The sequence below is a fragment of the Lissotriton helveticus genome, chromosome 1_1 (assembly GCF_964261635.1).
Source record: "Lissotriton helveticus chromosome 1_1, aLisHel1.1, whole genome shotgun sequence".
NCBI lineage: Eukaryota > Metazoa > Chordata > Amphibia > Caudata > Salamandridae > Lissotriton > Lissotriton helveticus.
In genome coordinates, this window is record NC_136057.1 from 850,210,531 (window position 1) to 850,234,160 (window position 23,630).

Here is a 23,630-nt window from a genome sequence, read left to right on the forward strand (position 1 = left end):
TTACCCCAGTTTATCACTTCCAGAAAACATGACTCGTATTTTAAAAGGACAGAGATTTATTTACATTATTTTGGGTGGTAGTTGCACGAAGAAATGACATAAACCCAGGGGTTTCTCACAAACTCAGGACCACAATTCCTTCAGTTTTCTCTTCTAACATATTAGCAAATTTCATTCCTAAACAAGTAAACATCAAAGCCTAAAGCGTGCATAAATCTGGTTGCAGGTAACAGTAGATTTAGTGACAACATTTGCCCAATAAAAACAAAAAACATTCCTTTAAAACACTGTGCTGTATCTCAATCAACGACTGATCACCCTGAAGGTTGACGTCACCCAAAATGTACAAGACTGTATTTACCAATGAAAGATAAAGATCAATTTTCAAACCCAAATAGCTAAAGTGGCAAATTCCAAAGAGCCTCCTCAACCCACATGGAAACTGTGTGTCGCCTGAACCTGAGGAGTGTACGGCTAGGAAAAGCAAGGTCTAAAATGCCTCGAGTTCGAAGAAATCACCTCAGGACCAGTGGGAATTAGAACGAAGTGCACTTTGGAAATACACAAATAACAAGTATTAAAACTTGTGAATACATTTTTTATCTTAGCCATTCAAATCGTCAGGCCTAATAAAAGGCTTATGCAATGCATGAGTGAGACTGTTTTAACAGAGACACAGTAAACACTGACAGCAACGTTTCCCTTCAGCATAATCTAGAGACATATGGAGTATTTTGTATTTCTGAGGCTATAAACATTGCACAAATGTATAATTTAATGTACAGTAATTACTAAGGGACTTGACTGGTGCAGAGATCATGGGGTATTTGAGGGCTTACAACTGTCACCATCTCTATTCCATATCTAGCCTCCCTCTGTGAGTGTATCTGTGTCATAAGGAAATGGATTAGGATTTGTGTTTTTATTTTTAATAGGATTTAAAAATTATTTCTTATAGGTTTTCTGGGATCCCCAGCAATTACCTGACTGGTTAAGAAAGATTATCAAAATCCTATTCTGTAAAAGAGAGATTACTCTACCAATAAGACATAATTTAACTGAATGATGTGAACTGCAAGGGAACACACAGGAGCTGTTGAGAAGAGTCATATAGGATTGGGGTGGGTAGTCTATTTTAGATTTCTCCTGGAAGAAGCTTTTGTTTCTTTTTACAAACAATACCTTGATGTGCTTTCTGAAATTAGCAGCTAAGTGCTGGAATGACTCCTTCATAAGTGCCCACTGGGTGCTGCTGTTCTTTCATTTGCAAGGACATTTATTTGAAGTCACTGTACTGAAGCAAATCGTAAAAAAGTCATCAAAATGTTGAAGAATATAATTGTCACAGTCCAGCATTTATAAGTGGCTACAGGACCGCCATAATAAAAGGCCACCTGCTGGCAAGTAAATTTAGTGCCAGAATTGCCTTTTCAATGGGTTTGGAGGCGCCAATAGTCCAGCAGAGAGAACGAATTGCATATCGGTGGCACCAGGAAGGCCAGTTTAATATTCACTGTGTTTGAAACAATTACCTTAATGCCACCCATTTTCTTACCCACTCAACTACTGTGAAGGAATTTACCATTGAAACCTCGGTGACCATCTTTTGCCACTAAATCATACTTTCCACTTTCATATCAATATTTCAACTACAATAAGGAATTCAAAAGATGTATTACGCTCTAAAATATATTAATAGGGGGCGTGGCCAAGATGGCGAGCTAAGAGGACGCTTTCCTCGTGGGCTCCCGAGACCCCGGAGCCTTTGTGCCGCCTGTTGCTGCTGATCTCCCCCGGATCCAGTGGGAGACGGTGCTCGGCACCGGTGACCAAGCGCCGACGCAGTCTGAGGATCCCCGGTGACCTTTAGAACGTAACGGAGCCGGGTTGAGAGATTCTCGGGGAGAGGGCCTGCTGCCGAGCCGGAGAGCGCCTACAGGCCGCCCCGCGGAACAAACCAACGGAGCGGCGAGGAGCCCTAGAGAGGCAGCGGAGACAGACGGAGGGAGGGCTCTCCCTAGCGAGTCGCTCCCAGAGCGAAGAGACAGCACCTCGCGGCGGCCCCACGGAGAACTGTCCGGGACCCGGGGAGACCGGACTACGCGACCCCGGGGAGCCGGGAGGCCTACCCCGGGGCGCCGGCTTCTGAAGCCCTCCATCGCGCCCCGCGGGGTCAAGAGGATCGACGCAGCATCCGGAGAGCGCTCCCAGGCGCCCAGAGTGATCCGAGCCAGATACGGGGACACCGCCCCGGCGCACTTTTCGACCGGGCCCCGGTGGGCCATCAGGGAGGCGCCACCGCTAGGCTCAGGGCCCTGCCTGCATGAGGGCCCTCCCTCCTGAGCCGCGAGAGTCGCCGGAGCTGGGCTGTGCAGCTGGACCCCCCCAGGAGGACCTGCCTAGGTGAAGAGCTCTCTGCCCGGGCGGACCGTTGGGTGGCGCGAGGGCAGCGGTGGGAAGCGCCGGCCTGGGAGGAGATTGGCCTGCACCACTTCTGCGGCGACACGGCGAGGGGCTCCCCGGACCCCTCTAGGCGGCCTGCACTACTGCATCTACTCGGGAAGCACTAAGCCCTCCACCGAGTCCACGAGGTCAAGAGGTTTGACGCACCGACCGGAGAGCGCCCCCAGTCGCCCGGGGTGACCCAAGCGGGGCTCGGGGACCCCGCCCCGGCGCACTTCTCGGGCGGCCCCCGAAGGACCTGCGGGGAAGCGCTGACGCTCGGCTCAGGGCCCTGCCTTCATAGGAGCCCCCCCTCCTGCGCCGCGCAAGTGGCCGGAACTGAATTGTACTGCTGACCCCTCCGGAGGGCCCCCATGGGTGACAAGCTATCGGCCTGGGCAGTGAATTAGGCGGTGCAGAGGAGACGGTGGAAAGCGCTGGTCACAGAGGGGATTGGACTGCACAGTCTATACGGCGACACAGTAGGAGGCTGCCCAGGCCCTTCTGAGCGACCTGAACTATTGCATCTACTCGGGAAACGCTAAGGACGAGCCGGGTGACACGCCATTGGGGAGTGGACGTGACGGAGTGGCCCAGCTGCCGTTGGTCCTGGACGCTCTCCTCCGCACGGTGTAACAGGGGTAGTGCCTGGCTGTCGGCGGTGTGCGGACGCGCCCACTCTAGGGAGCCGTCGTGAAAGACTGCGGAGCCCGTAGCATCGAGAGTGCAGCCGCACACATCACGGCCCCACGAGGCTCGGACCCTTCTCGATACCCACCACGTCGCGGAACACTTCCGCTCCCACGATGTCTGGCAACCGAGGGGGTAAGAAAGGTGAGCGCACCTTAACCGATATGCTGAGCAGGGCAACCCCGAGGCATGATAGGAACCAGCCCGCCCCGAGCCCCCCATCCAGCTCTCGAGGGGCAGAAGGAGGGGAACCCCCAGTGACTCGATCATTTCTGGAATCGTTATTCAGCACCCTCAGGGAAGACTTTCAAGCGCTGAAACAGGAAGTGGCAGGGGAGGTACGTGAGGTGCGTAGGGAGGTTGACTCCCTTGGTGAACGTGTGGCCGCTGTCGAAGAAACCAGCCACACCCGCGATGAGGAGATAACGCACCTGCAACAGGAGATTCTGCGACTCAGGGATCAGCAGATTGACCTCCAGGCCCACGCGGAGGATCTCGAGAATAGGTCCAGGCGCAACAACATTAGAGTCCGAGGCGTTCCATCTGGAGAAGAAGGGGAAGACATGACTGCTTATCTGGGAGATCTGTTTCGCGACGTCTTGGGGGAACCGGGCGACTTCCCGGTGCGGATTGATAGAGCACACAGAGTGGGCCCGCCGCGACGGGCTTCGGCGCCAGCCCCGGACATCTTGGCCTTTCTGCCGGACTTCCCATTGAAAGAACGGATCATACGTGAGGCTAGACGTCGACAACCGCTGCATTTCCGGAGTCATCAGGTAGCGCTGTTTCAAGACTTATCCACGATCACCCTTCAAAAGCGCAAATCCTTCAAGATCGCCACAGACTTCTTGAGAGAACACGGCGTACAGTATTCCTGGGGCCACCCTTTCCGGCTAATCTTTCGATGGAACGGAACCTTGCATCAACTCCGGTCCCTCCAGGACACTTGCAAGGTGCTGGGGATCACGGCGGTGGACACCGACACTCCCACGGTCTCCCGCCGACGCACCGCCAGAGATGGCTGGCAGACTGTCCGACGGCGCCAGCCCGCTAACTTGCCATCGCGACCAGATTCACCCACGGTCAGAGCTGAAATGGACAGCGCGATAATGGTGGTATCCAGAGACACGTCGTCTGGTGATGTGGCCCTGAGCACACTCCGGGGGGAGATCTTGATGGCCTTATCTTCACAGCAGGTGCGAGGGCTCCGGGGGGGAGGGGGCGGCGGGGGGGTGCAGGAGGTGGCTGGACGTCCACATAAATAACTTACCACAGACTTGTCCGATAAGGACCGGACTGGGACTATGATCCTCGTTCAAAGGGAGTTGGGACGGGGGGGTGTTGGGGGGAAGAGGAGGGCGCGGGGGGGAGCAGCTGGGGTCGGGGAGGAAGAATCGGGAGGCTCGAAGTTCGGGGTGGAGTTGCCGGGAGTTGGGTTGGTTGAGGGATGTTTGGGGGGGACTTTGGAAATTGTGCTGCCTTATGATGTTTTGTTGCTATTTTCGCGCTGACCTCGCACCGCATGTGCTGAGCTGCGATTATGGTGCTCTTGGGCTCCTGCATCTGCTCAGCCTTACGCCATTGCTGCGCTCGGCGATTCCTGCCGCCGTAGCCTGTTTTGAACGCTTTTCTTGGGACGACTCCTCATGGCCCTTAAGATAGTCACCCTCAATGTGAAGGGGCTGAACAACCCGGTCAAGCGTAGAGCGATATTATCCCTACTTGAGAACACCCAGGCGGACATCTGTCTTTTACAGGAGACTCACCTCCTAACACGAGACTGCCTTAGGATGAGATCACCGAAATTCCCAGTACAGCTCTTTTCCTCGGGGCCTACTAAGACAGCGGGGGTTGCAATCTTAATATCTAGATCGTTTAGGGGAGAGGTCCTACACAAAGTTGTGGAGCAGAAGGGGAGGCTCCTTGCTTACAGACTCAAGCTAGGGGGTTTCTTGTTTACTGTGGGTTCCATCTATAGCCCGAATGACCACCAAGACCTATTCTTGCACTCAGCCCTCGAGAACGTAGCGACTACGCCGGACAGACACATGATCATTGGGGGGGACCTGAACATGGTCTTTGATTCACTCATGGACAGATCAGCGCAGCGACGCCCACACGCCGGGGAGTTCCCTGACCTATGTCGCTCCCACCTCGGCGATCTCGACCTACATGATCTGTGGAGACGCCTACATCCGAACACTCGAGCCTATTCTTACTACTCCCACGCGCACAAGACATACGCGAGACTAGATCATATCCAAGTTACGGGGCCGATGGCCGCACTTGCGACGGCTTCCGACATAGGAGTTCTCTCGTTATCGGATCATGCCCCGGTGACGGGTTCCTTTCAACTGCCGCCGGTGTCACCCTCTCGGGGAGTCTGGCGCCTCAGGGACACCCTGCTGCATAAGCATGTAGTGGTGAAGCGGATACGGGACGCGGTCGCCGACTTCCGATCCCATAACGATAATGGAGATACCTCCCGCGCGACGCAATGGGCCGCCTTGAAGGCGGTGCTCCGTGGAGAGTTCATCGCCACCTCGTCTGCGGAGAACAGAGAACGACAACAAAAACGGGATGAGCTTACCGCCAGAGTGCGGGAGCTGGAACAGAAGCATCAAAGAACGGGGGCCCCCAGAATCTGGAGGCAACTTAAGGCGGCCCGGAAAATGCTCTCCGCGCTGGACATGGACAGAGCGGAATATGCAGCGCTGCGCCTGAAACATGCGTACTACACTGGTGGAGATAGGTGCGGCCGCCTCCTCGCGAACAAGCTCCGGGTGAAACATCAGCGTCAGCGGGTTACGGAACTGTCGACTCCCAGCGGAGAGACTACGACGGAGGACCCTCAGATTGCGGAAGAATTCCGCCGATACTACGCTGACTTATACACAGGCGAACCACCCTGGGCATTGGCTGGGACTGATTACCTTGAGTCGGTCGAGCTTCCTGCTCTCACCCCGGAACAGGCGGAACACCTGGAACGGAGCATCCGGCCGGAAGAGGTGATTGCAGCCATCTCTCGTCTTAAACCTGGGAAGGCCCCAGGGCCCGATGGGTACACCCCACTCTTTTACAAGACGTTCTGTCAAGACCTGGCCCCGTTGTTGACGTGTCTCTATAACTCCTTCGCGGAGCCGGGAGCTATCCCTCCGGACTTGCTTCGGGCGACAGTGTCGGTTATTCCCAAACCTGGGAAAGATAGGTCTGAGTGCGGCTCCTATCGGCCAATCTCCTTGTTAAATGTGGATCTCAAGCTCTACACAGGGATCCTTGCGACTCGTCTAGCACAATATCTGCCGGGCCTAGTAGACCCGAATCAAGCAGGGTTTGTCCCCGGACGGCAAACGGTGGACAACACTAAGAGAGTGGTACATGTCCTAGAGAAGGCCTCTCGCGTCCCTGGGGAGCGCATGTTGTTATCGGTCGACGCGGAGAAAGCGTTCGACCGGGTGCGCTGGTCTTACCTTGATAGAGTCCTTTGCAAATTAGGGGTGGGGGAGAAATTCCGCACCCTCGTCTTTAACTGTTACAAACATCCGTCAGCAGTGGTGAGGGTGAATGGGTGCAGCTCAGCACACTTTGCGATAGAAAGGGGGACCAGACAGGGGTGCCCACTGTCCCCACTTCTTTTCGCCCTCTACATGGAGCCGTTTGCCCAGAGGATTCGTCGGAACCCGAAGGTGACTGGAGTCCGTATGGGAGGCTACATTCACACCATTAGCCTGTACGCGGACGACGTGATCCTCATGCTTGATAACCCGGGGGAGGCTCTCCCGGCCTGTATCGCCGAGATGGAGGCCTTCGCCGCGGCAGCGGGCTTCAAGATGAACATGAGGAAATCATCCGCCCTGGACCTCTCGCTGACCGCTGCAACGAGATTTGAGCTACAGAGACGCTTCCCCACGAGTTGGTCTAAAGACCTGATCCCGTACTTGGGTGTCTTATTGGCACCCTTCTTGGCCGCCATGGTGACGGCGAATTACGCGGCACTGGGTAAAAAGATGAAGGAGGAACTGTCCCGCTGGAACAAAGGCACACTGTCATTACTGGGGCGGATCGCCGCGGTGAAGAGGACTCTTTTGCCGCAGATCCTGTATTTGTTTCGGGCCCTACCGCTTCTGCCCCCGAAGGGCTGGATCAGACAAGCACAGGCTGACATCGCCCGCTTTGTCTGGCAGGGCCGTAAGCCCAGGCTTAAAAGGGCCTTGTCTACGCTAGCCCCGGAATCCGGAGGCCTTGGCGTACCGGATCTCCACAAGTACTTCCAAGCGGCGCAACTAAGGTATTTTGTGGAGTGGAGCAAATGGGAATCTGACAGGCACTGGCTGTTTCAGGACCAGGCAGTGGCGGGCAGAACCTTACAAGAGATACCCTTCATGCGCAGATCTCATCGCCCCCCCCAATCTCTACGCGTCCTTGGTTACGCAAGTCCCGCTTAGAGTGTGGGATGCCGTGAATGCTACACGGGAATTTACCACCTTCCCGTCGCCGCTTACACCCTTGATTGGGAATCCTGACTTTCAACCCGGGATGGAACCTGGCGCGTTCTCGCTTTGGCAGGCTGCCAGATGCTGCGCTTTGTTTCACATGTATAGTTCGGAGGGGATCGTGTCGTTCCAGGACCTCAGGCGAGAGTACGATCTGCCTGAGACTGAACGTTTGCGATACCTACAGGTTCGCCACTGGGCGCTGCAGCGGGCGGTACGGGACCTAGCCGACTGGAAACTTACACCCTACGAGATGTGGCTGGCGACACGCTCATCGGATGCCAAGCTCGTCTCGGACCTTTACAAACTGTTGCAGCCCCCCCCCCCCTTCCACATCTATAATTCCGGTCGGAACCGGTGGAAACGGGAACTGGGGAGGGAACTAAGTCACAAGGAATGGGACGACATCTCCTTCCGCGCGCGTCACTCAGCATATCACACTGGGCTCACCGAGACCTTCACTAAAATAACCACATACTGGTACTACACTCCTCAACGACTGCATGAGATGAACCACAGCATCCCGGACACCTGTTGGCGCGAGTGCGGACAGACTGGCACGCCGACACATATCCTGTGGGACTGCCCGCTGCTAGGTCCCTACTGGGAAGAGGTCCTGAATGAGATTGACCAGTGCTTTGACATTGAACTGCCTCGTTTTCCCGCCTATGTCCTATTGGGGTTGCCTAACGGGTTGATGTATCCTCTGAGGTCCAGAAGGGGTAGACAGATAGCGATTGCATTGGGTTCTGCGATACAGAACATTCTCACTTATTGGCGCACCACCACCACTCCCAACATTATAGGCTGGTTACACAGGTTATGGCACGTTCTGGGTATGGAGAAACTGTCCCTAACGGTTGCGGGCGAGGTAGACAAGTTGGAGGAATTGTGGCAGCCTTTTCTCACCCTGCTACAGTCAGAATTTAAGGAAATTACTTGCCCTCGATACCTCAGGCTCATGAGACTGACGTCCTTGACTACTCCACAGGTTTAATTACTGTGTGGGTATCCGCGATGTGAGGCGCGGTGCCAACGCGGTGGTGTGGAGGGCGCGAGACATTTGCTCGGCACATGCGGGAGGGAGGGGGGACAACACGGAGGGAAAGGGGGAGGCCGGGGAGGTTCGGGGGGAGGGCAGGGTGGGGGCAGTTGGGGAGGGGGTTCTTGGTTTTGGTGTTAGTCGTCATTGCCCTTACACCTAGCACATGGCTCCACAATATGTTCTGATTGTAATGTCTGAAATTCTGTTGACACTCATGGAGCGGAGTCTCTGATTAGCAACTCTTCGACGACAAGTTTTACACTGTTTGTACTCTTTCCTTGTTTATAACCATGCAATAATATGCTTTAAACCTAAAATATATTAATAATACAATCCGAATATTTTCTCGATAAATTTACCCATGAAATTAATTAATCCAGTTAACTGTTTCCTGCTGCCTTGAGGTACTTCATAGAAAAGTGAACACTAAAGGAAAATAACAAAATGATCTTCTGTGGCTTTGGGAAGCTTAGCAAGGATAATCACAACAGGCATCGCGGAATTTGGGCGGAAAACCAAATGTGACTGATTATCCTGACTCATAGCGCCTAGCATCATGACTATGTTCATGAAAGCAAGCAAGCAATTGTTCTTCATTAGGGTGATCTAACTGGAAAAACGTGTTTACCTGTAGAAATTGCATCACAGCCATGATCAAAAAGTTCTCCTAGGGGGGAGCTGGTGTTTGTTCTTCTGGCTTGCTTCCCATCAATAGCATCCAGTGACTGGTAAATAAAAAGCCCAGCTGCACACAGCAGAAATACCCAACATGGTGCCTGCAGGAAAAGAAAGCACTTTTAGTATCAGATGAAAGGGCAAACATATTTCGCATGGTTAACTTCCAATGATACAAGTCCAGTTTAAGGCAACTTTTAATTTTGATGGCCATCATGGGAGGCACAACTGAAGGAGGGAGCAGGTTGTGGAATTACAATGCAAGCTAGAATAGTCGTCGGGTAACAATCTACCTCTTCCTTGTACGTCTTCGGAGGTTCAGTGGGTATACATGACCTTTTGAGACTCAGAAGATAACTTATATGTATTTACGTAACACTACTTAAATGCACGGTGAATGGAATTATGCTACAAGGAAGGACTACATTATGCGGCAGAGCGGACTAAATTATGTGGCAAGAAATCTAATTATGCGGTGTAACGTGGCACATTTTGTGACGGTACTACTTCATTATTTTGCAATTTTTATACATGTTAACACTGTATGGCAACATTAGTACCAGTTTAGCACCCAAGTATATCAATAAGCAACAGAAAGGTGAGCAGTCAACCTCAACAGAGAGCCTTCCACTGCGCTGCAACACGACTTCCCGCATTTTTGATAACTGTTAATGCATATGAGCTAGAACTAAACATTTTTATGTTAAAATGTGCAGATTATACAGCAGATGATGGATTATGTTCAAAATGCTGCAAATCCAAATGTATGCAAAAAATGGCACAGCGGAAATCTCCTTTAAAATGTTGGTGCCAGATGTAATGCGGTATGTATAGCTGATGCCAATGTAATGTACAGAGACAGTATAACTCTCCTTGTCTGTCCTATTCCTCTTCCGTTTCACCACTAATTTTTCTGTCCTTTCCCTCTTACATCTCTTTTCGCTCTCAAAAAACAAACAATAGGGGCTAGCTATATATATATACACCAATGTATAAACGACTATTATCGACCATTCTTGGCTAACCCTGTAACAGTGGATGTGATTGTATCCTTTATAAAATATTTTAAAAAAAATAATGTTATCCTATATCGCCTGAGCAGATTTCATGGACCCTGTTGTGCTGGAGGATCCATGCTGATGACTAAGCGGTCAGACCCTTCAGTCCCAATGGCTGTTTAGGCTTTATTGGTGCTCTGACCATCACATCATAGGGTGATGCACTACCCCACCTCGTCCAGTGATGAACCCATGCAACTGAAAGCCACAAGGTCAAGAAACTCCCAGTCATCCTATCCGCCATCAACCTAAACATCTCAATGGAACCTTCTGGAGCAGCATCAATATCCACAAAAATTCTGTTGATGCTCTCCAAGCCCATGATATCTAGTGACCTAAATGTGATACACTTGCAGCTTGAATGGTTTGTCAGCATTTAATTGAGAATGCTTCACAGTAGTCACCAGCAACAAACAATCATGGGTTGAAACCGACTTTCCAAAATGACCCTGACTAGGTTATCCGCAGAGGACACCAATTTAAAAACAAGCATTGGCAAAGCCAATAGGTCTCGCCTTTGTTAGGGGGCCATTTGGGTTTGGCAATGCTTGTTCCTGAAGATACGGTTTAGCCTCAGCAAAAAGAAAACCAGACTTTACGATTGGGAGTGTACACGCCCACACCATCCCCACATAAATAAATTAAACAATTTTAACATAAATCTTTCACCAGTCCAAATATTAACATTGAAAATAGGGATTATGCAGGCTTAAAATAGTGTAACATAGCACATCGCTATTACAAGCAAACTCCAGACAGGCTTGGCTTTCAGGACAGACACAGTAGGAATAAAGAAAACGCTACTTAGACAGTTCTGAGAGGTAGGATATTCAGCAGACACGTTGGCTTCAGTACTAAAGGTTTATGGCTAGCTAAGAAGCGAATGAGGGTGCTGCAAAACGACGTTGACTGTGGAGCTCAGATCTACAAATCCGCACACAGAAGGCAAGGCTGGTGCTGCAGTGGGAGGTCTGAGGACCAAGACCGCTCAGAGAACTTACAGAGCTACAGCAGCTTGGAAGTCCACTCACATTTTATCCAAGCCCCGTACTGAGCGGAAACATGTTAATGATAGCACTAAGAGGCCTTTCAGACTTTCTTTTTTGGGGGAAACGTATACAACAGACATGAAAAAAGTAACAAGTAAAAGTGCCGCCTTCAAAGGGTATTAAGCATGAAATAAAACCACAAATGTACCAGCCTTGCACTGGAGTGGACTGCTTTTTAGGCAGAAGTGCAAATGTTCAAATAAAATGCCTGCACAGTGAAGCAAGCTAATGGTTGAATTCGGCTGAACCCGTTGGCCTCATACTGTCATGGGCAAAGCAAAATTTGAATGGCACTTGAATAGACTAATAGCTGCGAAGATGGTGAGAGAGCAAAAGCTGTCCCTGTGCCAGTGTAACTGTCAATATTTACGTAAATATTAGTCTTTTTCTACCTATTCTGAATAAATATTTCCATGCATACTTAGTAAAGGCAGTTGGCTTTTCCATGGCAACGACTTTGCCCTTGCTCCATATGTACAGCATTAAAAACACTGTACAAAGTTCAAACCTAAATAAATGGCATTCCCATAATTCCCAAGATGAGTCATTTGGCCGAGAATACGCTTAGATGTATTTATTGGCTTTTGAAGGATGCAATTCTGACTAGAAAGCACCGGATCGCTGCAAAAGAGAAGCTACAAACTGTTGACTACGAACCCTGGAAAATAATTTGTGCACCCTGGAGTAGCTTGAACACGTGTAAAAAACCCTGGAGCAAAACGATCCAGGAAGCAGATGAATTCACAGCTTTTACCCTGCAGCACTGACTGAAGAAAGCAGCTATCACTTACCCCTCCTTTGACAAATGACAGGTTTCCCTCCCCGACAGCGCTTATCCTTTAGCATTCACACCAAAGCCTTATTTTTAATGAAATACAATATATCGGCTGGACGTCAAGTGCCAGATTAGCCTTGTTGCTGCAGACACACACACAGGTTTAGGTAAGCAATGGTAAAAAAAATTACCGCGTTTCCAGGCAATAGACATGATTGTAGAACTACAAACAAAAGCACACGGAAAAGGGAGGGGGTGGTGGGATGGCTGAAGCAGCGAAGCAGGAGGGGTTGTGGGATGGGAGCGGCCCCTTGAAAACAGCATCTGACATTCTATGTGAGGAGATAAACACAAATAACAGTCCTGTTTACAGACCTCAACTGAAAACATTGAGCACTCGTGTGAAATGCTCTTAGATAAAGGGAAACAAATGCTACAATAGAATAAGTGGAAGGCTAAAAGTAATGGGACGCTGCTCTGTGGGAGTAAACAACCAATGAAAAGGAGAGACAAATAGGAAAGATTAACCAATGGGAAGGAGGGATTTTTTAAGGACACTGAAAGAAACAAGTGAAAAGAAATATGCGGGCTGTAAGCTCACAAAGTATATACAACATGTCCTGAAGAAAAAGCACTGTCTAGGCTCGACATAATAACTAGGTTTAAACCTCAACACAGACATATTTACCAAAAAACAGAGAACAGCCACATCATGAGCAGCAGCAGTACATGGTTTCCTCACAAAGAAAAGTCGAATAACCAGAATCTGCTGTGTAAAACACTGCCATACTGTCAAAAAGTAGTACAGCCTGATAAGTAGTCCCAAGTCTTCAAAATAAAACAAATACAGCACAAACAGGAGCTGTACAAGGTACTCTCGCTCAAAACATTATAAGTATTGACACCACATTGCAGACGATTCACTCACTAAAGTGATAAAGCAGGGAAAGGAAGAAGCGATGCAACCCGCCTCCACAAAAATGAAGCAGTAGGGAAAGCAAGGAATAATGAAAGCATCTCTTGCAAAATAACATTATCTCTGGTAGCACAGGTGCACATAGGCAGACTGAAAATTAACTTCATAAGGCGAATGCCAAGCATGTGTTGGGCAGACTTCCCTTTTGATTTATGGCCACTCTTCTGCTGATTCAGGACCACGTCATAACAATTGTTAACATTCCATACCTACTGCTAAAGGTAAAAACCGAGTTCTTAAAGCTGCTTTTAGCAATACATATTTTATACTGCAGGGCCTCCCTTACAGTCAACCTTGAAAGCAAAGGTGGCCCCTAAAGAGACATCTCTTCATACCTCATATTCACACCATGTAAAGACACCCATTTCAGTGACATCTTCCCATGCCGCTCAGCTGCTTAGACAACAAAGAGGGAGACAGAGATAGAGCAAAAGAGATAAAGAGCTCCGGAGGCAGAGCCAGAAGAGGGACAGAGGGGCTCAGATAGATATGTATACAAAGAAAAAGAAATAGAATATAATAAAACTGTAACCAGAAATAACTATAGATAGTGTGATATAGATTGATCAGATATAGAGAAGTAGGTATAGCAATATTATATAGGAAGAAGGCGCGTACGCCAAAACGCCTCCCGTGTGATCTTTAAAGTTGAATAAATAACTTGAAATCAAAACGACCCTGGGAGTGCGGCCATACTATATATATATATATATATATATATATATACATATATATACATATATATACATATACATATACATATATATATATATACACACACACACACAATTGTTGATGACCACATTACCCTCCACAAGAAAAGGGAAAAGTGCCCTCTTTATAAAAGCGCTGTACTAAACTCTGTACAAATTAAGCCTCCCCCATGATTATCTGCCAAAAATATGCAAAGTCTACTACAGAACTTCATAGTCACCCGTTAGACAGAAAAGCTTTTACCGTCTCAAAAGCCTAACATCACTTCAAAATAGGACCCAACTATTATTTTCCCTCAGTTTTCCATATCACTATTTTTAACCGTTTTATGTGAATTTTCAACAATCATACAACCCCTTTTCCAAACCCATCCCCCCATCTCACCACCTCCAAAAGGTGATCAAGCATTCTTGCAATCAAAATATAGCTGTTTTCTTCTTTGCCCCACAAAATGGACCTTGGGATAGTCTTTTACAGTCCGGTTGTAAACATAGCTTAATAAAAGGTGTCAAATGGAAGGGAGATGGGTGGGCATGAATATACTACAGACACCACCTACCATAGTCACAATTATATTACGGACGACTGCAAAATACAGACGGGATGCCCCATGTTATTTACAGACTAGTGTAAGCCACACTAAACTCAATGATACCCGTTTCTTTTCATTAAGCTTCGATTTACATGCTACCCCCTATCAATCAATCAATCAAAGACATTTATAGAGCGCACTACTTACCCGTAGGGTCTCAAGGCGCTTGGGGGGGGGGTGCCGTTACTGCTCGAACAGCCAGGTCTTGAGCTTCTTCCTGAAGGAGAGGTGGTCTTGGGTCAGGCGCAGGTCGGTCGGGAGGGAGTTCCAGGTCTTGGCGGCCAGGTAGGAGAAGGACCTTCCTCCTGTTGTCGCTCTTCGGATGCGGGGGACGGCGGCGAGGGCGTGGTTGGCTGATCGGAGGTGGCGTTTGGGAGCGTAGAAGTTGATTCGGTTGTTGAGGTAGCTCGGGCCTTGATCGTGTAGGGCTTTGTGTGCGTGGGTGAGGAGACGGAAGGTGATTCTTTTGTTGACGGGGAGCCAGTGCAGGTCTCTCAGATGTCCGGAGATGTGGCTGGTTCGTGGGATGTCGAGGATGAGTCTGGCTGAGGCGTTCTGGATCCGCTGGAGTCTCTTCTGGAGCTTGGCGGTGGTGCCGGCGTAGAGAGCGTTGCCGTAGTCCAGTCGGCTGGTGACGAGGGCCTGGGTGACGGTCTTCCTGGTTTCGGTGGGGATCCACCAGAAGATCTTCCATAGCATGCGAAGGATGTTGAAGCATGACGAGGAGACAGCGTTGACTTGCCTGGTCATGGAGAGGGAGGAGTCCAGGATGAAACCCAGGTTCCGTGCGTGGTCCGTTGGTTTGGGTGCGGTGCCCAGGGCGGGGGGCCACCAGGAGTCGTCCCAGGCGGAGGGAGAGGAGCCCAGGATGAGGACCTCCGTCTTGTCTGAGGTCAGTTTCAGGCGGCTGGTTGTCATCCACTCGGCTACATCCTTCATCCCTTCGTGCAGATTAGCTCTGGCGGCGGTGGGGTCGTTGGTCAGGGAGAGGATCAGCTGGGTGTCGTCGGCGTAGGAGATTATGTTGAGGTTGTGTTGGCGTGCGATGGCCGCGAGGGGGCTCATGTAGACGTTGAAGAGGGTGGGGCTCAGCGAGGATCCTTGAGGGACGCCGCAGATGACTTCGGTGGCCTCTGACTTGAACGGTGGTAGGCGGACTCTCTGTGTTCTTCCGTCGAGGAAGGAGATGATCCATTCCAGTGCCTTCTCCTGGATTCCGACGTTGCTGAGGCGCTGCACTAGGGTGCGGTGGCAGACAGTGTCGAATGCCGCGGAGAGGTCTAGGAGGATGAGGGCCGCTGTATCTCCGTTGTCCATCAGGGCTCGGATGTCGTCGGTGGCGGCGATGAGGGCGGTCTCGGTGCTGTGGTTGGCTCGGAAACCAGACTGTGAGGGGTCGAGGGATCCATTCGTCTCGAGGAAGGCGGCCAGCTGTTTGTTGACGGTCTTCTCGATGACTTTGGCAGGAAACGGGAGGAGCGAGATGGGGCGGTAATTCTTGAGTTCGGTGGGGTCCGCTGTGGGTTTCTTGAGTAGAGCGCTGAGTTCGGCGTGCTTCCAGCTCTCAGGGAAGGTGGCGGTGTCGAAGGAGGTGTTGATAATGTCCCGTAGGTGGGGTGCGATGACAGCGTCGGCCTTGTTGAAGACGTGGTGAGGGCAGGGGTCGGTCGGAGATCCGGAGTGGATGGAGTTCATCATGCGGACGGTGTCTTCGGTGTTGACCGGAGTCCAGGCGCGGAGGGTGGTGGTGGGCGGCGTTGCTGTGGTCGTGGCGTGCGTCGGTTGAATGTTGAAGCTGTTGTGTATGTCCGCGATCTTGTTGTGGAAGTAGGAGGCGAGGGAGTTGCAGAGGTCTTGCGAAGGGGTGATGTCGTTGCTTCCTGCGTTGGGGTTGGAGAGCTCCTTCACGATGTTGAAGAGTTCCTTGCAGTTGTGTGCGTTGTTGTCCAGCCGGTCCTTGAATGCAGTTTTCTTGGCGGTGCGGATCAGTTGGTGGTGCTTCCGGGTGGCGAGCTTGAGGGTGGTCATGTTGTCCGGTGTAGGTTCTTTTCTCCAGGCTTTCTCGAGGGCTCGGCAGTTCTTCTTGGAGCTCTTGAGTTCGTCGGTGAACCATGGGGCTTTCTTGCTGCCGGGTCTGCTGGGCGGGGTCCTCAGAGGGGCGAGTTTGTCCGCGCAGTTGCTGATCCACTTCGCGAGGTTGTCGGCGGCCTGGCTGGGGTTCGCTGAGCTGGCAGGAGGGTGCTGGCTCAGGGAGGCGGCGAGCTGGTCGGCCGTGATCTTGTTCCAGTTCCTTCGAGCAACCTGTTGCTGGTGGTGGTGGATCGTCGTTCTATCGAAGGTGAAGTGGACGCAGCTGTGGTCCGTCCAGTGGAGTTCTGTGGCGTGGCTGAAGGCGATGTCTTTGCTGGATGAGAAAACGGCGTCGAGTGTGTGTCCGGCGAGGTGGGTGGGGGTGCTCACCAGTTGCTTGAGTCCCAGGTTGGCGAGGTTGTCGAGCAGGGTGGTGGTGTTGCGGTCGTTGTTGTTCTCCAGGTGGAAGTTGAGGTCCCCCAGGAGGATGTAGTCAGCGGAGGGGAGGGCATGCGGGCTGACGAAGTCGGCGATGTCCTCGCTGAATTGTGTGCGTGGTCCCGGGGGTCGGTAGATCAGGGTGCCTCTGAGGGTGGTCTTGGGGTCGGTGTGGATTTGGAAGTGCAGGTGTTCGGCGGTGGTAAGGGTGTCGTCGGTGCTGGTCGTGATGCGGATGGTGTCCCTGTGGATGATGGCGATGCCTCCTCCCAACTGGTTGGCGGTGCGGTCCCTCCGGGTGATCTTGTAGCCCTCTGGGATGGCGATGGCGATGTCGGGAGCTGAAGAGGCGTTCATCCAGGTCTCCGTGAGGAAGGCAACGTCTGGGGCTGTGGTGTCGAGGAGGTTCCAGAGTTCGATGGCGTGTCTGTGGACGGAGCGGGTGTTGAGCAGGATGCACTTGAGGTGGTTGCTGCTGGTGTTCGACTTGGCGGGTGCTGGTGCGAGGCAGGTCCGGATGCAGGAGAACTTGCAGGCGTGGCAGCTGAAGGGTCCGTGGGTGCGTCGAGGGGTGGCTTGGTAGCATCCTGGGAATCGGCCGGTGTTGAGTGCGTTGAGGGTGGCGGCGGTGTACGTCAGGCGGGTGGGCAGGGGTCGTCGAGGGCCATGGGTCCTGGCACTGGGCGCGGTCCAGGCGCGGACGGGCGTAGACGGGCTTACCTTTGGCGCGCCTTCGGCGCACAATCGGCGCACCCGCTGCGCGTGACCGCTGCGCGTTCGCACGGCCGCCATATATGGCGAAGTGCGCGGGGGGGCGGAGCAGCTGGGAGGCGGGAGCGGGGAGGGTACACAAAGCAGATGTTTAAATCCACCAGCTCTGGCAGGAGGGCAGACTGTGGCAATACCCACAGGGAAAGGATATTGGCAAGGCTTCTGTATGTAAGCCTTCCAAAAAAGATCAGGGGAAATAATTATGCCCTATTACAAGAGCTTTCAATTGTATTATGCAACTGTGCTTATAGGGAAAATAAATGGACACTGGTTTACATCTACTGTATTATACACTTTGTGATGGCTGTACAACAGACAGTGCTCCTAACCACTGTACTCACCTGCAAGAGAGTAACATGCACAATGTCAGACTCAATCTGATGACTCTGAAAGGGCTGCCGATATTAAGGGACAGATGCACGACCATTCAATTTTGTGAGTGGCAAAATGCGTCAAATTGCGACTCACAAAATGTAATGTACAACAGTGTCTCAGACAATGTTTGCGATTCCTATTGGGGTCGTAATTTGCATGCCTCATTAATATTCATGAGGCAGTCGCAATTTGTGACCCCATTGTGAATGGCTAGCACTCCCGAGGATGGTGGCCTGCTGCAGTCAGCAGGCCACCATGTTTGTAACTGCTTTTTAAATAAAGCAGTTTTTTTGTTTTAATGCAGCCCGTTTTCCTGAAAAGGAAAACGGGATGCATGTATCCGATTCTAAGGTTGAAGTGTTTGGGTGCCCAAATTTAAATTAAGATTAGTAACAGAAAATTGGGAGATAAGGAATGAATTAATTCTAAAAGAAAGGCAAATTGTCAGAGGTGTTGGGTACGATTCATTGATTCAGTGAAAATGTTAAGTTTATATAAAATCATGACATCTCGTTTAAAAAACCTCCTATGATTAATTGGATGCAGCCTACAAAAGTCTCAATATTAGTTCTAGAGAGGCCGAAAGAAGAGAATGCGCTTCACATGGGTGGGCATGATGCCAATATATCCATCCCCGATTTCCTCCACAGGAAATATATATCCCGTGACTTAAACAGGCTGGATCTGGACCTCAGCCGGTGTATATGATACGCAGCCGCTCTATGTTTATGTGCAGCTGACAGTCAATGTAAACAGCTCTCTATGAAAAATGAACAGCTAGCAGCTGAATCCGAAACAGACTGCCCAAGGAGAGGGAGGCACACTTGGGGTCCTGCTGGCAAAAGCCCCCCAACTTACAGAAGACACGAGGGGCGACCAATGAACCGAACACCATATTACCACCCTTACCGTTTATATCCAAATCCACAACCACGCTGGGGTTCCAAGGCCATTATGACAGTGTTAAAGACAAATTAAGAAATAATATAGGAACTGGAGAAAGCAGCCTGCTAAAAGGGGTGACGCATACAAAGGCTAGTTTCTTTACAACACTGTGATAGATTAGCTGAGGGACTGGATTTTGTTAAGTGAAGCGTCCCGCCCTGCCTCTTCATTTTTTTTATGTTAGACACTCTCACCCCACCCCCTCTCCAAACGCTTGGACGGCCAGCCCGCTCTCCACTACCATAAAGAATCTCTCAAACGCCCCACGCACAGCTTCGGAGAAGCTCAATACATCGTTTAAGTTTTATTTGCTAAAAGTCTCTTATGCCTGCTCCAGGACTGTCGCTGTAGTTAACAAGCACCCCTGGGCCATCCACATCAGCCCTCACCACTGACACCACACTGTACGTCTCACTGAGAGCAGTTCTCCTTCCAGCGATTCCAAAAACCCACCCACAAGACATACCAGTTGGTTTCTCAGCCCAAGCTATGAGTCTTGCGCAGTTATTTGATTCGCAAGTATTCAAGCCTTTCTGTTTAGAAACAAACTGTGCTTGGGTTTTACTTCTGGAATACGAAAAACAAGTTAGCTCTATAGCCAAACAAGCAGAGCTGCCGACTTTATGCCTGGAGAACCGGGTTTGAGTTTCCGCATCAGCTACACATAACACACGGGGTGGGTATCAATTAAATGTAAACTCCTAACAAAAATAATAATAAATATAGTTACAAGGTCAGGGGAATACCTGCCGTACAAAAAACATGCAAATGGGAGGGGAAAGAGAGCAGGCGCCATCAGCTTCTGATCATCAAAAATCAAAGCAGGCACGATCGGCTACTGATCAGCAAAAATCAAAGAAATACAAATTCCGGCTTCACAAAAAACATGCCGATTGAAGGGGGAAGTGCATGGAGCAGGATGGGAAGTGCGCAGACCAGGCCATTAAAAAAAACATTGCTGGAGAGTGTGTCCTGCATGCAGCAGCAGGAAGAAAGCTACTTAAGAAAATATTGCTCAGAGGCTGTAATTAAAACGTGCTGAATAACAACACATGTACCAGGGAGTGCCCTCATGGGAGTTTACAAGAAGAGACAAGGTAGTATTAAGGAGGAACTACTAAGCCTTTTGACTAATGAAAAGCCACCACTTGTAAAGAAAAGTGACAGAAGCCAATTAAAAAGTTGGGCAGAAAGTGGGAGGAGCTTTATGCCCCTAGCCTGATTACAGCATGTCTTGAAGAGACAGCGCAAGCACTGCCTAGGCGAGACCTAAAAAGAAGACAAACTGTAACGAACAAGAGGTAAGCAATGGGCGGCTGCAAGCTCTTTACTGAATACAACAGCGTCTCGCAAGTAAGCTCATGCGCTAACGCATGCTATCGCCAGATCGACCCTAAAAAACCAGAGTTCCACTTCTGGGCCTAATCCAGGTCCATTACCCGGCAAACTTATTTAGTGCCCTTCACCACAAGAAGTAACAAATTCCCTCCAGAACACAGCACCGCAGGAACGTCTATTTAACTCCATATTTAAAGAAGTGAGCCGTAGCACAAGGCAGCAAGCATGACTGTACTGTTTGAGCCTTGCTAACAAGGCCCAGATGCCACAAACCACCCCCTGAGAGGGACAGGGCAACCAACAAAAACATACGCCCGACTTCCATAAACCAGATAAGAACGCAGAAAACCTCAGGCCAGCATGGCAGGACATGCAACCCGACACTACAGGACTAAGTCACCCAGATGAAAACGCCAAAATGAGCCTGCAATCACACACACACAGGACAAAAGCAACCTGCAGAATCATTCGCCCTGGCATCCCCCTGGCCCATAACAGAACAATTAATCCCCTGGCCAGAGATGGTGCCAGTTCCAGAAATATATTACTCACTGGAACACAGCACCTGGAACAGACACTGACAAAAGCCAGCATTTGAGAAGTATACACACTTTATTTATTTACCTTATAGATAATGGTTAGTGAATAGGTAGCCAATTTCATGGTTCTTTCCAGTCTCACCACGAAAGCAGTCACTGCCCCATTATCATCACCCTCCCCCACCCTCTCAGCTACATCACAGTTACCATACTTGTTTTCGGCACTCAGACACTGTATTTTCTTTTCTTTTTTTAATGGTGAAATATTCTGTACTACTAAGAAAAGCATACCACATCTGCAAATCTGCAGTAGGATACTGCATTCATTCTCACTGCTTCACATCATTGTTCTGCATATTCCTCCTGCTAGTCAGCATGTCTACACTAACTGTACCAGGAATAGCACTCACCCGGACATAGCTGTGCAGGGGTGGGAGAGCACAATCCTCTGTATGTATTCTATCACCGCCTTCAAAGGTGCAAGTGGAGCACAAACAGACTACTTTCTGAATTGAAAAAGGGTTGGGCTCTACAGTAACCAAAAGGTAGAATGCATCACCACTGGAATTGCCACATGTTGACGAGGTCATCTAAAGGCATGCAGATTATCAAGTATATGGATCATGGCTACAGGATAAAGTGAGCTATGGGTTGCGCTTAAGAGAATAATACATTATATAGATTATCTCTACAACTGCTAATGACATTCAATTAAAACTTGACGGGCATGTAGGATCTTTTTATCCTGTACAGGGTACCCAAACAAGTTACACAACATAGAAGGGAAATCCGTACCCCACTGTAAGGCCCCCATGCAGTTAGAATGACCATGCAGACCCAGTGGTATACTATTTGAAACTGGCCCAGGGCACTTGCGCCCGGCCCCTTTTATTGGCAAGGTCACCTGACCGGTGACACCTGTAATGGATGGGTGTGGGGTGTACTGAAGCCAGCCCTCAAGGAGTGCCTTGTGAAAACACATATTTCACAAAGACTAGAACGTAGCCAGCCTGTCACTACATCCCTCTGAAACTTTATTAAAAATGGGACGAGTCCAACCTGTGGGAGAGAACAAAACAATAAAAAACTCAACTGAGTCTATTCAGGTTGCTTGCAGGACAGGATGAGTGGACAAGTGCAGCTGGGAGCACCGGGCATCAAGACACTCCTCCGTCGTTTTAACCAGACTACTCTGGGCATTTACACAGTGTAAATGAAATCCAGAAATCTTGCTCGCCAGTCCATGTCATAGTCTACCTGGGCACTGTGGGTCCTGTCCAACCTGGTCTCCTTGCATTGAGGTTTATTTACAATGTTCGCTGTGAGGGTGCATTTGGAACAGCAGTGAAGTCTGTTGCTGATACGTCTTCAAATGTGCAAGCCTCCAAAGAATGATGACGTCCCGGCGACAGTTGAAGATTCGTCATCGGACGTTGCAGTGGTTGCAGCTACTTGATGGAGGGACAACTTTCGGCTTCCCTCTCTCACCAGGCTTCCCCTCTCTTACCAGGATTCCCCTCTCACAGGAATCCCCTGAGATCCTCTTCACTGGGCTTCCAAGGGGCTGTGTGGACTGCGCAGTATACCTCCCATGCCACACCACTGGGCCATGAGGGAACCGCCATCAATCCCAGCTTCAAGTCACTCGCTCCACCTCAAGGGTAGTTGTTTCAGGGTCGCTGTACTACTGCCATACGTACTCTGAGGCACAGGCATCTACAGGGCAGTCTTTGGGGTGAACCAGTCTCCATGCGCGCTTTCATTGTTTCCGGATACCTGTCGTGGAGTGGTTGCAGACACATATCTCTTGGCGGTACTCCCCTCTCACAGGAACCCCCTGATGCCCTTGCCCCTGGATTGCCACGGCACTGTATGGGCTGTGCAGGCCTCTCATAGGCATCGCCAAGGAGTCATTTAAGAACTCCCAACAGGGTCACGTCCAAGCCTCACATGCAGTCCAAAGGGTAGATCGTCCAATTGTCGAGATTGATCTCACCAGAAGGCTTCAGGTTCAGCGTTGCACACAGCTGGTTCCTGGGAAGCCAGCCTTCCACGGTGCCAAATATGCCTCATTGACCTCTGGTTGTTTCATAGGCACAGGGCTCCACTCTAGATGTCCAGTGCGCCTTGGATTTTCTTAGGGAAGCACTTGATTGCAATAACACTCACACTTCTTAGTCTGGAATTTGTAGTACGCCAGAGGTCTACTACACACCATTCTGTTCTTCTAATTGTTCGCGCTTTAGTGCTGTAGCCTCGTGCAACACTTTTCTTCTCCTCTTCCATCTTCTTTTCTTCTCTTCTTCCTTTTCCAGATGTAGCCATGTTCCATCTTGTCAACCTCTTCTTCCTTCAGACCAGGCCTCTCTATGTGACGTGCACTTCGCTTGGTCCTTTCTGGTCACGTCCTACCCCCTACTACTGACTCTTCTATTCTCTCTTCCCTGACCAGGTCTTTTGCTGGGATCTTTTTCTCACAGGGATCTCCCTGGCCGCGTCCCATCCTCTCTTTCTGTGGACCTCTCACAGGTCTCCTCTTCGTGGACCTCTCACAGGTGTCCTCTTTGCCTTCACTTGAGGCAGCACTTCAGGTGCCTCAAGGCTATGCCATGGTGGCACTTCCTATCATCACTCGACGGTGTTGT

General features: G+C 50.3%; 1 protein-coding gene across 2 annotated transcripts in view; it reads right to left on the minus strand.

Annotated features, from left to right (window-relative positions):
• Window positions 1-23,630, minus strand: part of CHPT1 (choline phosphotransferase 1) — a 448,829-nt gene that overhangs the window by 362,268 nt on the left and 62,931 nt on the right. For both annotated transcript variants that reach the window (XM_078675086.1, XM_078675079.1), the window contains exon 2: window positions 9,299-9,446. In XM_078675086.1, the coding sequence (XP_078531212.1) occupies window positions 9,299-9,446 (148 nt within the window). The remainder of the gene's footprint in view (window positions 1-9,298; window positions 9,447-23,630) is intronic.